This window comes from Corvus moneduloides, chromosome 3 (assembly GCF_009650955.1).
Source record: "Corvus moneduloides isolate bCorMon1 chromosome 3, bCorMon1.pri, whole genome shotgun sequence".
NCBI lineage: Eukaryota > Metazoa > Chordata > Aves > Passeriformes > Corvidae > Corvus > Corvus moneduloides.
The window spans coordinates 80,844,265-80,858,856 of record NC_045478.1 but is presented as its reverse complement, the minus strand read 5'-3'; the positions used below and the strand labels follow the sequence as shown (position 1 = coordinate 80,858,856).

The 14,592-nt window shown below is 39.8% G+C and overlaps 1 protein-coding gene across 5 annotated transcripts in view; it reads left to right on the top strand.

Annotated features, from left to right (window-relative positions):
* KIF25 (kinesin family member 25) overlaps positions 1-14,592 on the top strand; it is a 42,349-nt gene that overhangs the window by 13,824 nt on the left and 13,933 nt on the right. For 4 of the 5 annotated variants that reach the window (XR_004238826.1, XM_032102406.1, XM_032102403.1 and 1 more), the window contains 3 exons: positions 599-641; positions 5,681-5,748; positions 10,719-10,793. Coding sequence is in view for 4 of the 5 variants with exons in the window: in XM_032102406.1 (XP_031958297.1) it covers positions 599-641; positions 5,681-5,748; positions 10,719-10,793 (186 nt within the window). In the remaining variant the exon portion in view is untranslated. The remainder of the gene's footprint in view (positions 1-598; positions 642-5,680; positions 5,749-10,718; positions 10,794-14,592) is intronic. The other variant, XM_032102405.1, reaches the window with a different exon arrangement.

The window sequence follows — 14,592 nt, the reverse complement described above, 5'->3', positions numbered from 1 at the left end:
GTTGCCGTATGAAATAGTGCAATCAGGTGCTGACTTGCAGTGTAAAACAGGATGGACTGGGGTGAACAAATAATTGTCAAGAGTTCTTAAGGCAATAGAAAGTAATTTAAATAAAATTTATCTGTAAAGCTATGGACTGATTCTCCAAAAACTCTCACACATAAATAGATTTATACACCTCAGTAATCCCAGTCAGTGTTCGGACTAATCATGGATTCAAGATCAGGGATCTTGAAAAAGAGGGTGTTTTTTGCTTTAATGTTCTAAAGTGAAAGCTTCTTGTTACAAGCTCATGCAACAATCTCAAAATAATAGACTGGCTTGCATGTGAATTCTTCTTAATTTGGTTTGTTCTGAATGCCCTTTCTAAAGCAGATTATTTTGCTTGATTGCACTTTAATTTGTTTTTTATTCACAATTAACTGTGGTGTTATTATGTACATAGGGTACAATAATAGTGGCAATTCTGAAAGGTACTCTTCAGACAATGTGTAGTTCACAGACACTTTAAACATTGGTTTTCCTCAGCTAAGTGGAACACTTACGGTTTGAAAGGTACCTATTTTTCCCCTATTGGTGCTTTTTTCTTCCCTTACAGGCAAAGAAACTTTTCAGAAAAAGCGGCATATGCAGCTGATGATGTGAGTATTTGAGGGTGGAATTCAAAAGCACATTGGTAAATACTAGAAGAAGAAACAAGAGGGGCATGAGAATCATGAGTTTAAAAAAAACCCCAACAAGGTCAGGTGGTGCTCAGATTTGATTATCCATGGGTGCAATAGCAGGTGGTTTGTGCTATTTTCATCCTGACTCTTTGTAGGGGTAATAGCTTAGAGCTGCTGCTGGTGCAGCCATCCTTTGACTGGAGGTTGAATGTTTGCAGCAGTCAAACTGCTGCTGACTTCCTGCAGTCAGTCCCTTTGAGCCCCTTGTATGTGCTTGTAGTGGTTTTGATTCAAAATATCCATTATTTACTTATTTTTCTTCTGTGAGATAAGAATTAGGAGAAAAGCAAAGCAGGCACAAACCTTAAACAGTTGCAGTACAATGAAAGAGCTTTATTACTAACAGAATTAAAAGTAAAGAGAAAACAACAAAACAAAATTAAAGTAAATTTCACCCCCCCCCCCCCCCCTTTTCCAGCACTTCTCTCCTTTTATCCAGCTCACACAAGGGATAACAGAACATGGGATGTTAGTCAGTGTTGCAGTTCTTAAAAAGTCTTTCTCTTATGCTTAAGGAAGAAAAGGTTTTCCTTCAGTTGCACGTGGTTCCCAAACTGCCACCAACAGCACACTCGCCCGGAAACAAACAGTCTGCTGTGTGTAGAACATCTCTCCCATGAAGAATTTCACAGTTCTTTCATACTACAAAACATGGGCCATCACATGGGGTTATTCATCTTTTTAAGGATAAGTTCTTTTGGCCTGCACACAGAGGCTTTTCTTCGCCACAAGTCTCTAACAGCCTCTCACTACTTCTATATAGCCTGGCATAGGCATTCTTCACAATCTTCACAGGCACACGAGGATACTCCATCCCCCCATGTTCTTTCATTGGATTAAAGAGACAAACAGTTTGTGGTATTACGGTTTCTTACCACGGCATGCAAGAAGGTTTCTTTTAAGCTGCGCGCCAGAATTGCGGCACCGCCCTCTTCTCTCCTGTCGCCATTTCCAGCTCCGTCCCACGTGACTCACTTCTCTTTCTCTGACTCTGAAGCCGCCATGTTGAAGGGTGTTCTTGTTCGGGCTTTACGGTGGGGAAAGCCTCGCTCCCTCTGTGCTGCTGGCTGCACGGTGTCCTCTTTAGTTCAGCACGAAGTGTGCTGGCTGCAGACAGGAGGCTCTGCCGGCTCCCGCTGGCTCCGCCGGCTCCGCATGGAGAGGAGAGGGACCCGCCTGTCCCCAGAAGCCGCGCTGGATGGGTTTAGCTGTGAGCAGTCCATGGCTGGTTTTAGCTGCCTGCGGCTCTGGGACAGTCCCCCCCAGCGACCCAGGGTCCGTGCCGTGGTGCTGAGAAAGGGGGAAAGGGGCAGTGGCCCCGGCCCGGCCCAGCGGGGCCGGGAGGCTCGGAGCCCCCCCCACCTTCCAGCAGGCGAGCTCCGACCAAAAAGGGGAAGTCCCGCCTTTCTGTGCGGTTTAAATATGTAAATTGTGAGAAGCGTAATTGGTCTTAAAGACTGTCCATCAACTCAGGGTCAACCCAACACAGTGCTGTAGCTATTTCTAAAGTTATGTCAGGGTTTCTTCAAATTTTACTATTGCAACACAGCCAATGCATTAGGGCAGAAGTATGATACCTCATGAAGCACAGCAGCCTCTGTGGTGCTGCAGTCAAGCATGTTAAAGTATCCTGGCTTAGATCCATCGGAGCAGGCATGGTCATTGAGGCTACAAATCCAAATGACGTTCCAGCATTAATTGAGGCCATTACCAAGATATAAAATTTTAAAAGGCACAGTAGTGTGAGCTAAGGTCAAAGTATTAACTCGGGTTTTAATTTTCTTAGCTCCCATAGTTCTTAGTTGGCTGCTCACTGTTACTTACATGGTGATGAGCCAAATTCTCTTTTATAGTGTAGTGCTTAAAATATTGCTGAAGTGACTGGAAGTATGTTATGCATTTAAATCTCCCAGATTATAGTTTCATTAGGCAGATATCACTTTCATAATGTGGATAATTATATATATCCATATCTATATCTATATATATGTGCAATTAGGTAACTAATGGAGCACATGAAGAAATGAAGAAAGAGTAAATATGTCAGGAGATAAAAAACAGGGATCTGTAATGGTAGACATTGTATTCTGGATATCCTGACACATTTATTGTACTATAAAATGCTACAACCATTTCTGACCTGTTAAATTTTATTGCACAAGGATGAAATTTGCCAATATTTAGGTTTTGGATTATTTCATATAGATATCTGATGTATTACAGTATCTATATGTTTACAGGCAAGGCTTGTCTGCTTGTTTATGCCAATTTATGAATTTTACTTTGTATGAAAGAGTGACCTTCAATATGCTAATCGTATGAAATATTTCAGGAATATAAATATAAGCACAGGCTTGATTGAGAAATGAAATTTGCAAAATATCAACTTCCTGGTTTTGGAAAACACAACATAGGCTTCAAATGTTTTATTGGTTTGCCTTGACATTTATTTAGTTAAAATACTTTCCAGTTTTGGTCAAATACCTGAAGTCTTTATGTTAGATTCTTAATATGAATTTATCTTTCTTTAAGAAAAAAACATTGTTGCAAGAATCCTTCTTACAAGAAACACTCAATTTAGACTAATCTTACAAAAGTAAAGGAAAAAAAATGTTTATTGCCTATTTATTTTGCTATTAACAACTGAAGCTGTTATGCTTGTGGCTACGATAAATGTGCAATTTTCAGATTAAAATATGGGGCTTGACTTGTTATTGAGCTTTTAGTTGCAACACAGTCAAAGATTATATTTCTGAAAACAACCATTTCCCAGACAATGATTTAAAGGAAATTTTAGATCAAGGTGAAGGAAGACTGTCTGTGGTAAAGGTGCTGAGTTTATTTGTTTTGCTTTTTAGATCATGACTGTCTCTCAAGATTTTTTTCCTGAAAATACTTTGTGTGTAACATAACCAGGCAGTTATTTGCCATGATTGTGTTAGAAAGCAGCACATTTGAGAACCAGATCCATGGAGACAACATGACTTCCATTTAGTCTTTGAGTGTTTTTTCTTTTGTTTGTTTAGAGATTCATATCATTCTTAAGACACATGATCTCTTTTCTGATCTTGCTCATCTTGTCTAGAAATCATTATTCTGATTTCAAGTCTAAAGAAGGCTTAAAGTTTTACTAGATGTATGGAAAAGTATTTCCTTTCAGTTTTTAAGTTACTTGGAGATTTTTGAAGTTTTCTTTTTGCTGTCCTGTGCATGCTCAGCTCCTCAATATAACATTAACCTCTGTGTGAGTCTTTCTTCTGTGGAGAGTGGAGTACACGCCACACATCAGGTTGAACCACTCCACACAGATTAGGACACTGAGCAGTGCTGGTATTGTCAGTATCAGAGAAAATGAGCAGGTGAGGAGGTACTGAATGCACAGACTCTTCCTGGTGATGACAGCCCAAGGGGGAATGAGTGCGATCTGAAATACAGCCTAAACATGAGAAGAAGCTGTGAGGGTAGTCAAACACTGCACAGGTTGCCAAGAGAGGGTTTGGCTCTCCAAATATTAGAGATATTCAAAACCAGACTGGACGTGGTCATTACAAATGCTTATGTGAAACTTCTGCCTATTAACAGTCAATTCTTTTGTTTCTATGTTATGCAAATAGAGGTTTTTCTGTCTCGTTTCTCACCTTAGAGAAAGCTGGTTTACAAGTAAATTTGATATCTGAATCAGAAATGTGTTCCATCATTCTCTTATCCTTTTCAGTTTTTTTCCTTTTCCCTTGCCCCAGAACCTGTTGATTACCAATCCTATTAGAATTTTGTGTCAGGCCATTTTGTAGCAGGGTTGTACTGACATCTGTTCTCAGCTAAATTTGCCAGTACTGGGGTGGGTAACATAGTTTTCATTCTGTAGAGTAAGTGTTTTGTCATCATTAGTTTGATAATGATCACAATTTCTTTTCTCCAGAAGTAGAAGTACTCGTAAACTCAAAGGAAGAAATTTGATGTTTATTAGCCTTTTGCATGCTGGACATACTGATATGTGATTATTATTTGCTCAGCTCTTTATAACTTCAGTCTGTGGCAATACTTATTTGAAGGCCACTAGTTCAGCACTCCAAGGCTACTTGTTGGAAGCACATTAGGAATTTCAGCACTCCCATCAAATGCAGTAATGTAACCACAGGTTAGTAAGCTAGAAAATCTCCTTGAATTGATGAAGTATTTTGTGTGCTGGAGAGCTTCCACCCAAATTGTTGAGCCCTCCCCCCATCTTTTTTCTTTGCTTTTCTCGGCAATTAAGCAACATTTGCCATGAGGAGCAGAAGAGCACAGAATTTGCTACAGAATCCACGTCAGACTGCTGTGATTGTACTCTGGTAATAGTTTAGAGAGCTGCTTACATATTTTTCAGACTTACAAAGTTATCATATAACTCATCTGGAAAGTAAATTCTACTCAAAACTCATGGAATTCTATGGATTGTGGTGGTGCAGCTCTTCCTCTTAGTTGTGGACTAGCATGTTATTTAATGAAATGCACATCTGCTTAGTTCTAGACATAGCTATGTATGAAATCAATCTGAAGAGGCACTTTTCAGTGCACTTTTACAGTGAAAATTTTCCCAACAATTAAAAAAAGAATTCTTCTTTGCAATTTTTTTGTGCCAGTGGTGGCAGCTGGGGAGCTTGTGTTTACTTGCCTATGACTTTCTAGGTACAAAGAAAGTTCAGGTAAGGGTTTGGATCTTTCTCTTGAACTTAAGTGCATGTTTTGTGTTGGTTGTTGTTTAATAACTTTAATGGGTTTTGAGAGCCTTTCTTATGGTTTTGCAAGTTCACTGCATTCTACAGGCTCTAAAGCCTTGTGTATTGGCGACTGCTGGAGAAGGGCCTTGGGCTTCCTGATCCTTAAAGCTGTCTCCTGATACAGAATTGATGCATATTTGCTTTTCTGTCTGTGCCTGTGATACTAACAGTCAGTAATTTGCTTTTTTCTCTTAGGAAACTGTCCTTGTCAAATGTAGCCGTCCTGGTCATGCCTCAGTAAACAAGACATTCCAGTTTGAGAGGTGGGTAGTCCTGTGTAGCAATCTGGAAATCTGAATTGCTGGAGGATTTGTATAGTGAAGACTAATTTTTTTAGTAGGCATTAGCTAGAGGGTAATGCTCTTTTTGGTTGGGTTTTTTGAGTGGTGGAGGTGGGGGGGAGAATTCTTGAGGTTTTTTTAGTGTGATAATTATATTCTTCCCAGGACAGAATAATCCATTTCAGGCAATAGATATCAGTTTTCCCTCTCAGCAAAGACTACTGATATGGCTAAGTTTAAACCTGTATAGAGACTTACATGACTCTTTTAACAATCTGAGTAGCTGTTGTGATCCTCACAACATGTTGCAAGGTAGCAGAATGTTTTAAAGGTAAGGAAGTGTTGTCTACCTTTGAGTACTTAAAGGGAGCTCATAAGAAAATGGGGCCAAACTTTTTAGTAGGGCCTGTTGCAATAGGAACAGAGGTAATGGTTTTAAACTGAAAGAGGGTCAACTGAGACTAGATATAAGGAAGAATATTTTCACTATGAATGTGGTGAAACACCGGAATAGGTTTCCCAGAGAGGGACTAGATATCAGCTTCCTGGAAACATCTGAGGTCAGGTGGGATGGGACTCTGAGTAACCTGATCTAGTTGATGTCCCAGCTCATTGCAGGGGGATTGGACTAGGAGACCTTTAAAGGTTCATTAAAACCCAGACAATTCAATGATTCTATGAATTGAGGTGGATTTCATGATTTCAGCATTAGACATAGAGCATGACTGCGGCAGGACCTGGACTGAGCACTAGTATGAGTTGATGTTCAACAGCCTGACCATAAGCAGCAAGGCAGAGCAGTGACATGGGAATCAGTTCTCCCCAAAGGAAAGGCTACAGTATGACTGCTTTCCATATTAGATGCTCAAAAATCCACAGAGACTAATCGGATTTTGAAAGCACCATGTGTGATAAGGGCTTTAATGGGACACCAGAGTCACTGACGGTTTCCGTCAGTGAGACAGAAAACTGCTGGGAGTCAGGCTGAAGGGTGCCTTCTGTTCTTTCGAAACAGGTGCTGACCTGGACCTCTGAAAAAAGGAGTATTCATTCCTTTTAAATAGTACAGTGAGAACTCTGTAAACAGAGAAATACAAAATTTTACCCCAATGCCTCTTTCTAGTGCAAACTTTGCATCTATATATTGCAATGACTCAGGAGACTGCCTGCTCTGAACCATGCTCCAAAACCCTCTGGAAACGGAATACAAGAGGATGATTTTATGTTTCCATGCTTGAAGGCAAAACTTGATTTAAAGTCAGATGTACCCAATGTGAATTATCTGTCCTGGTTTAAACTTAATGTCTGAGCCTGTTCAGCCGAAAATCCTGTAGGTTTGCTAAACATTATTAGTCATTGACCCTTTCCTCAAGGAGTCCTTCTAAAGTGCTGCAGTTTTCTACTCACAGGAGAATGGGGATTACTGTCCTGTAGGCCGTCAATCACCTGAAAAATCCTGAGATAATGCAGATCTTGGGAAAGCTTTACTGATCCCGTAGGTTATAGGAGTCCTTTGATTTGAGGCATATGAGATCTCTTAGGGTACAAGGCCCCCTCACATGTCTTTTAAGCTGCTCAAAGTAATTCTTTTCACTCTTCAGCTGTACCTAACCCAGCCATAACAGTTGAAGCAAACACAGAATAATGCTGGAATTCAACTCTGTAGAGCAGCACAGTTAATGGTATTGACACAGAACTCCAGAGGTGCTGTGATTCTGGAAACGTGGTGTAGATCCTGGTAATCAGGAAAAGGGTTAAAAAAATGTAAATCCCCCAAAGAATGCAGTTCTCCAGGAATGTTTTTCTAGTGTCCCAGTACAGCTATTTTTTTATAAACAGAAAAGCATATGGTTCTTATGAACTCTAAAATGTTTATTTTTTTAGCAACACTTTATGGAACTAATAAATGTCAAAATATTTGATTTCAGCTCAGGAAGAAAATTCCAGCTTTCAGCATGTTATGCTTTTATAATTTTATTGGCAAATCGTTAGCAAAATAAAAAGGAAGCTCAGAATTTTCAATGTGAGATTCACATTAATCATTACACAGGGACAAATCTATCCTTCTGGTAAAAATACATGGGGTTTTAGAAAGAGACTCTTTGGATTTGCAGCATCTTTCATGGTTTCAGAGAGCTGATGAAGTGGGTGTCCATGCTTCAGCCAAGGCTGTGGTTACAGTGTAGCATAAACTAGTTCAAGACTACTTTAAACCACTTTATTTCAGTATGGATAGCGTTTGAACCACAGCAGCTAAGTAGTGGCAGTAAAACCCCTTTAGGAAGCTGAGTAAATATTTGAGTAGTTACTGTAACATGGAAGCCAGTGCCTTTCCTCGGATCAGCTACTGGAGCCTGACCCTGACATGGCTGTACTGACACCAGCTGTGGCTGTTCTTGGAAGAAATGGCCTCATCTGCACTAGGGCTTAGGTGGGTGTCCAACCTGTGTTCGGGTTGGACGTCAGGAAGATTTCCTTCACAGAAAGGGTGCTTAAGCACTGGAAGGGACTGCCCAGGGAGGTGGTGGAGTCACCATCCCTGGAAGTGTTCAAGAAGTGACTGGAGGTGACATCTACTGCTATGGGTTAGTTGACAAGGTGGCCTTCAGTCAAAAGTTGGACTTGATGGCTCTGGAGGTCTTCTCCAAGCTAATTGATTCTGTGATTCTACTTTGCTGTGCAAATTAACTGCTAAGACTGATTGATTCTAGCCCGGGTTGTGTTTGGTTTTTTAGGCAACAAAAGTCATCAACTGTGAATGTTTTAATCTTTAAAATACCTAAGTATTTTTTTCTTTTTGCTTTTTTAAAATGTATGTAGTAGCTCTGAGATGTTTTGATGTGTGAAGAAAAAATATTTCAACACATACTGAGTTAGAGACCTCAGATGGAGGTTAAGATGGAGGACTGGGTGCTAATGAATATTTCATCAATTGCAGATGATAGATGAAGCAGAGAAGAGTGTTTGGAAGTGCTTTTGCTCTTTTATATTGACCTTGCAGATTTGATGTGCAAAGTTTACTGAAGCATATGCTCATGTGCATGCAAAGCAGGGACAGAGTATTCAGTGCCTGTGTCTTCCTGGTCCAAACTGTGCCACATCCCTGCATATTTGTTGGTTTCTCAGTGCACTATGATGGCACATCAGTGGAATAGCAACAAGCAGTATTTGTCTGTCAAGCCAGACAAGTGCTCCGTTTCTTATTAAAGAGAGTACATTTTCATGCAGCTTACAATTAGTCTGTGGAAAACGTTGCCACAGGATGTTGCTCCGGGCCAAGAATTCAGCAAGATGCAAAAAAACCCTGAATGCTAATTCTAATAATATTTTTTTTGAAACAGAGATTCAACTCATATTTCAGTTTTGAGGCCAGTATACAACTTTTAAGGATTAGGATAAGGCACAGAGATGAATTATTGTGTCTCTGGCTACCATATTGTTTCTTGCTCCTTCCTCTGGCTGTTGTCAGGAAAAATGCTGAATTCAGTGCATTGGCTCCAATTCTGTATCCATTTATCAGTGATCCCTCTGTACAATCTTGTTCGTGGAGAGCATGAATACAAAAACTCTATTTGTGCAGTTTATAGAGTATAGCAGACAGATCATGGTCAGATATACAAAGAGGTTTGAGTGAATGCTGAAGAGCACGCTTTGTCTTCATTCAGTTAACCTTGTAGTATCCTGTACAGTCTCTGGGATGCTGTTGAGTGAAGTGTGCTGGTGTACTGTATACACAGAGAAGTGTCTATGCTTTGTAATGGTTATGCTACCAAAATTCCTGTTTCTAATTAGCCCTTTTGCTGTGAGCTATAAAGAACATATATCACCTTTTGGAAAACAGAGCTAGACCAAAAGAAAAAAATCACCACAGAAAGATACCAGAAAAGGAAACCTTTTCAAAAGATAAGCATTCATACCTCAAGTATTTAACTGTGGGTAATGACATTCATGTTTTAGATTCTCTTCATCTTGTATAAACATGGGTGCTGCAGGCTGTAATCTTGGGGAGGATACATTTTTGGTGTGCTGCAGAAGAAATGAACAAGTTAGGATATCCACGTTTTATGATCAGAATTTCCTCTCCTGGATGATTTCCTGTTTTCAGGTCTTGATTTTATGTTGTACAAACCTGAAAGGGTTGGAGGAAAGATTTCTTTGAAGATAACGGTTGTTTGGTTTTTTTTCTCCTTGCATTCAAAAAACATATGGAGTTGTTTCAGACATCATTTTAGCCCAAGTATTGAACTGTTATTGCTCTTTTCTAAGAGGTGGAATAACTCATGCAATTTACTTGTCTTCCATTCTGTTTAAAAATAGGCCTGCACTCCACATCATTATGTAAAAGAAAGTCTTCCCTTGAGTGAGAAGTGTTGATTTCAGAGTAGGTAGTTCATCAGGGGTGGGGGTGGAAGTACCTTTGGTTGACAGTGCATCCTTAAACATGCCTTCAGGAGCATTCTGATTTCTGCTTTGCCACTGAGTCTTCTGAGACAAGTCCTCAGCAAGTTTGCAGCCTCCATGCCTCTTTTTTTCCCCCCTGAACTTTACCCACATCTAAAGGGCAGTACGACTTGACTGACCACCATCTTCTATAACGTGATACAAAGGAGGTCCAGGCAGCAGGGCTATTTCACATTCTAGTAGGTGGGAAAAAGTAATAGGGATCCAGTACAGCCTAAAAAAGGACTCTGTGGCCAGAGAGGCAGGCAGGAGGTTTAGGATGAGGTCAGAAATCCACAGGTGTACACCTATGGGTTGTTCGCTCCAAAACACAACAACAGCTGCTCCCAAAATGTTAGTGAGAACTTCGGAGTTCTAATTTTCAGTTCTCTGACACAGAAATGTCAGCAGGTCCCAAGTTTCATGTCACTGGCCTACAGTTTCTATAGTCTGTGTTCTTGTGACAACATTTTTATTTTTTCTTTGGTTAATCATTGCACTTTGTTCCTCAGAGTTTACAATGATTTAGAGTCTCAAGATGCAGTATTTGCAGATGTGGCCCCTTTGCTAACATCTCTCCTGGATGGGTAAGTTAAAAGGTTGCAATAAGAAAGCTAGAGCACAATAACGTACTGAAATCTATCAGTTAAAAAAAACCCACTTAATAGTGGTGATCTAGTCAAGTTTTGTGGCTTTGCAGTTCCATTTTCCTGTTTTCTTTCTACTCAGCCCCAAGTAAATGTTGTTTCCCTGTATAAACAGTGAAAAAATGGTTTGCAAAATTTAGCAGAGGAGACAAATTTGTAAAAATAAAAAAAAACCAGTTTTTTCCTCTGATCTTCTGTTGAACTGATGCTTCTAATGGAGGATGTTGTCTCTTTTTCTTCATATTCTTGTAGGTTATGTTTTGTAACTTTTGCAGACATTGTATGATACATCTTTTCCAACAGTGTGTTCACTGTGAACACTGTGTTTAATGCAAAAGGCTGTCCTGGTTTTGTGTCCAGCACAGGCCATAGGAGGTGGTGGGATCAATTCCTGGTTGAACCAGAACTGAGCATTCTCAGTCATTCTACTGCTCCTTCAGGCACTGGGGTAAAACTGAATTCTGGTTTGAATACAAAACTGATCAGTAACAAGCACTAACAAATACATGAAATTACTTCTAGCTACTGAAGCTCATAAAGTGTGATTTTTCATAAGTCCTGAGCCAACTTAAGCTACTCTTGCAAAGAAGCTTTGAAGTGCATATTGTTATAATCCTTGAGGCTTGAACTGAGATTTATACATAACTTCCTTTCTGCTCCTTTTTCATCCCTGTTCCAATACCACTTAATTATATGGTAGGGCTGTCATGGACCTTTCCCTCCCTGTAGAGGAAAAGACAGTCCCTTTCCATCCACAGTGGCATAGTTGAACAGTGGCAATCCTTGTTCCCAGAAGCTTGTACACTGAAGTTTCCAAGGCTCCTTTTCTTAAAAGCGTCCTAGAAGAGGTATCTAAAGATTCTGTGAATATTGGGAATTCCTTATGCCACAGAGGGGCCCCCAAGGGCTCCCTGGCTGAGGGAAGTCATAGATTGCATTGTTCTTGTTTACCAGTGATAAGTAACCACAGTTTCTTTAGCTGAGCAATCTAGGGACCACTAGGTTGCAGGATTTTAAAGAAGTCTTTATACTACTGCTTTCTCTCCCTACTTTTTCTTTTGCAACGATAATTTTGCCTTGGTTCAATACATCCTTAAGTGTCTTCAGACCTATGTGATCTGTACCTTGATCTGCTGTACTTCTCACTCCTAATTTTTAGGTGGGGAGAATCCTGTCCTAAAAGCTAAGATTTTTGTATTCAGTTAGGAAATGTTCTGTTATTGAAAACAAAAGACCTGTCTTGTTCTTCCAGAAGTGCTGTTTAAACAGAAGCAGATTCTCAGGAAAGGCAAGTCTGTGCATTTGAGCACAGCAGCCTTCCCACTGTAAATGGGAAACAGACATGCTTAGTCTGAACATTGAACCTCTTTGCTGCTCCTGATTGTTTTAGTCTTGGTTCCAAAGTGGTCTGTAACAACTTCTAGCTTGAGTAGAAGGGAGTGTTCTCTCCTTTTCCTTATTTTTTTCTATGTTTTTCTTTCTTAATGGATTGTTTCATTTTTCAGTATAAATATGCAGGAAGAAAAGATTGTTTCATATGTAAAACAGACAAAGTACAGCAGGTTTCAAAGTTTACCGTGAGCCATACAGGGCCAACAAGGAGTAAGATAACTTTTCTTTTCTTTACAGCATTGAAGAATCCAACTTGTTTGTTTAAAGAATAAATTTCTGCTTCTTTCATTTCCTTTAACAGTGTTCTCTCCTAGGGGTCACTTTGCTAGAGTGAACACCTGCACTCTTTTCTGGAGAGAAGTGCTACCACACTATTGGTATTTTTGCTTGATGATGAGAACTTTTCTAAGCAAGAATATAACTGTTACATATAATAAAGTGGGGAAGGAAGAATATCAGGGCAGATGGGTGAATCATAGTCAAAAATCTTCAGACTTCTCTATTTGAAATCTTTATGCTGGAGCTAGAACACCAATGAAGTAAACTATAATAAATAACTATTATTATATGGGTAAATATAAAGTAATCTGCTTCTTGTCTTCCTATTGAATCCCCCAACAATTCATTATCTCCCGTACCTACTTAGATATGATACTGCTTTGGCCAGTTTTAGCTCATTTGGGCTGACTGAAACACTGTTTTGGCTTTGGCAGAGAAGTTACCACTGACTGATACCTGATTTGCATCTCTGTCTTCAATGTTACAATCCTCTGCCCACTTAACTTCTAATCATATCATCTGCATCTTGTCAGAACTATTTTGTCCAGGATTCTTCCTGTCTTACAGCAAGCAGCAATTAAGGAAAATTTGAATAGCTCGACTATAGGAAATTCCTTTAGGAGAGACTTTTAAGAAGACTAATTCTGTTTTTCCCAAGGAAAATGACCACTTGCAAACATCTGGCTCCCTTTTTGGTTCCAAAGATCTGTTTAACTTTGAAATAGGGCTAGAAGTCTCAGTAAGGTACAGGCTGGCCAGGCGGTGTGCATGAGGGGTGGAACTGTGAAAATTACTCATTGTTAGTCTAGCTAAAAACTACCAAAATTAGCATGAGCTTTTCTACTGAGTTATGTCAGCAGTGAATATTTCAAGAAATCCCTCATTTCAGATTTACAGCCCTAATTTCTATCACATTTCATTTTACTGTAGTGCTCTTTGTTTTCAGTTATCTCCTTTACTTCATCAAATCTATGACTAGACTTCTGTTCTATACTCTGCAGTTCATGCTAAAATCTGGAGGGACCTTACTATAGATTCATTGACTGCAACTTTGACTTCACATTCCCAGAAAGGGTACTCGGGTATTTTCCATGTGGCTTATCAGCCCACATTTGTTTCTAACAAGGAAAGTTTTCAAAATAATCCTCCTGAAATAACTGCTTCTAGGCATGTTTAATATGCAAAAAATCACTGAAATGCCATATAAGTATTTCATTACTTGAAACTGTACATTTAAAATAATTAGATGAGGGGTCTTCATTGAAATATGCTGGTATGGGATTGAAACTACATTTTTGATACGAGGAAAAACATCAGATAATCAAAAGCAGCTTTTTCAGGTCTGCCCACAGCAGAGGTAGTTTAGGCTGTGAAATTTTATTCTCTGGCAGAAGAGGAGCAAGCCCATTCTTGCAGCTCTCTAGTAGAGCACATGTTTCTGCAAACTGTGAAGCACTCCTCGTGCATGAAGGTTCTGCTAATGTCGTATCTCCGAACAAACAAGATAGTCCAGGGATAGGACAGTCCTATCAGCATAACTGCATGTCTTCCAAGGGTTTTGCTGGCACAGTACTGTGGTCAACATCGAGGTGCTGGCAGGGGCAGCAGAGCAGGCACAGCCAAGAAGGGGCAAAACTTCAGCTGCACAACACAGTGTTGATCCTCCATACAAAGCAGTACTGTGGCTGGATGTGTCTGTGTCCAACCACTTATTTTGCTTAAGATGTTGACTTTGATCTGATTGTGTTAGTAACACACTTTCTAAATAGGATTCATACGTCTCAGTTCAGATCCCTGTGGCACAGACCACAACAGTGCTCACAGCTGTGAACAATTCTTTTTCTGTTATTATTTTCAGCGCAGTGAAAGAGGCTTTTTCAGAGTTCTGTTCATTAGACATATTTACTTGTCTGCTTCAGAAGATGATGTTTCACAGGTTCCTGTTCCTCTGCACTGACACTGTACATTTTCATTTTCTACTTGTCCTTATCAGAGCAGTTCCTGCCACCTTTGTTCCAGAGTAGTCGTTGTGTGCATGCTCATTCTGAACTGGTGCTGTTGGTTTAAA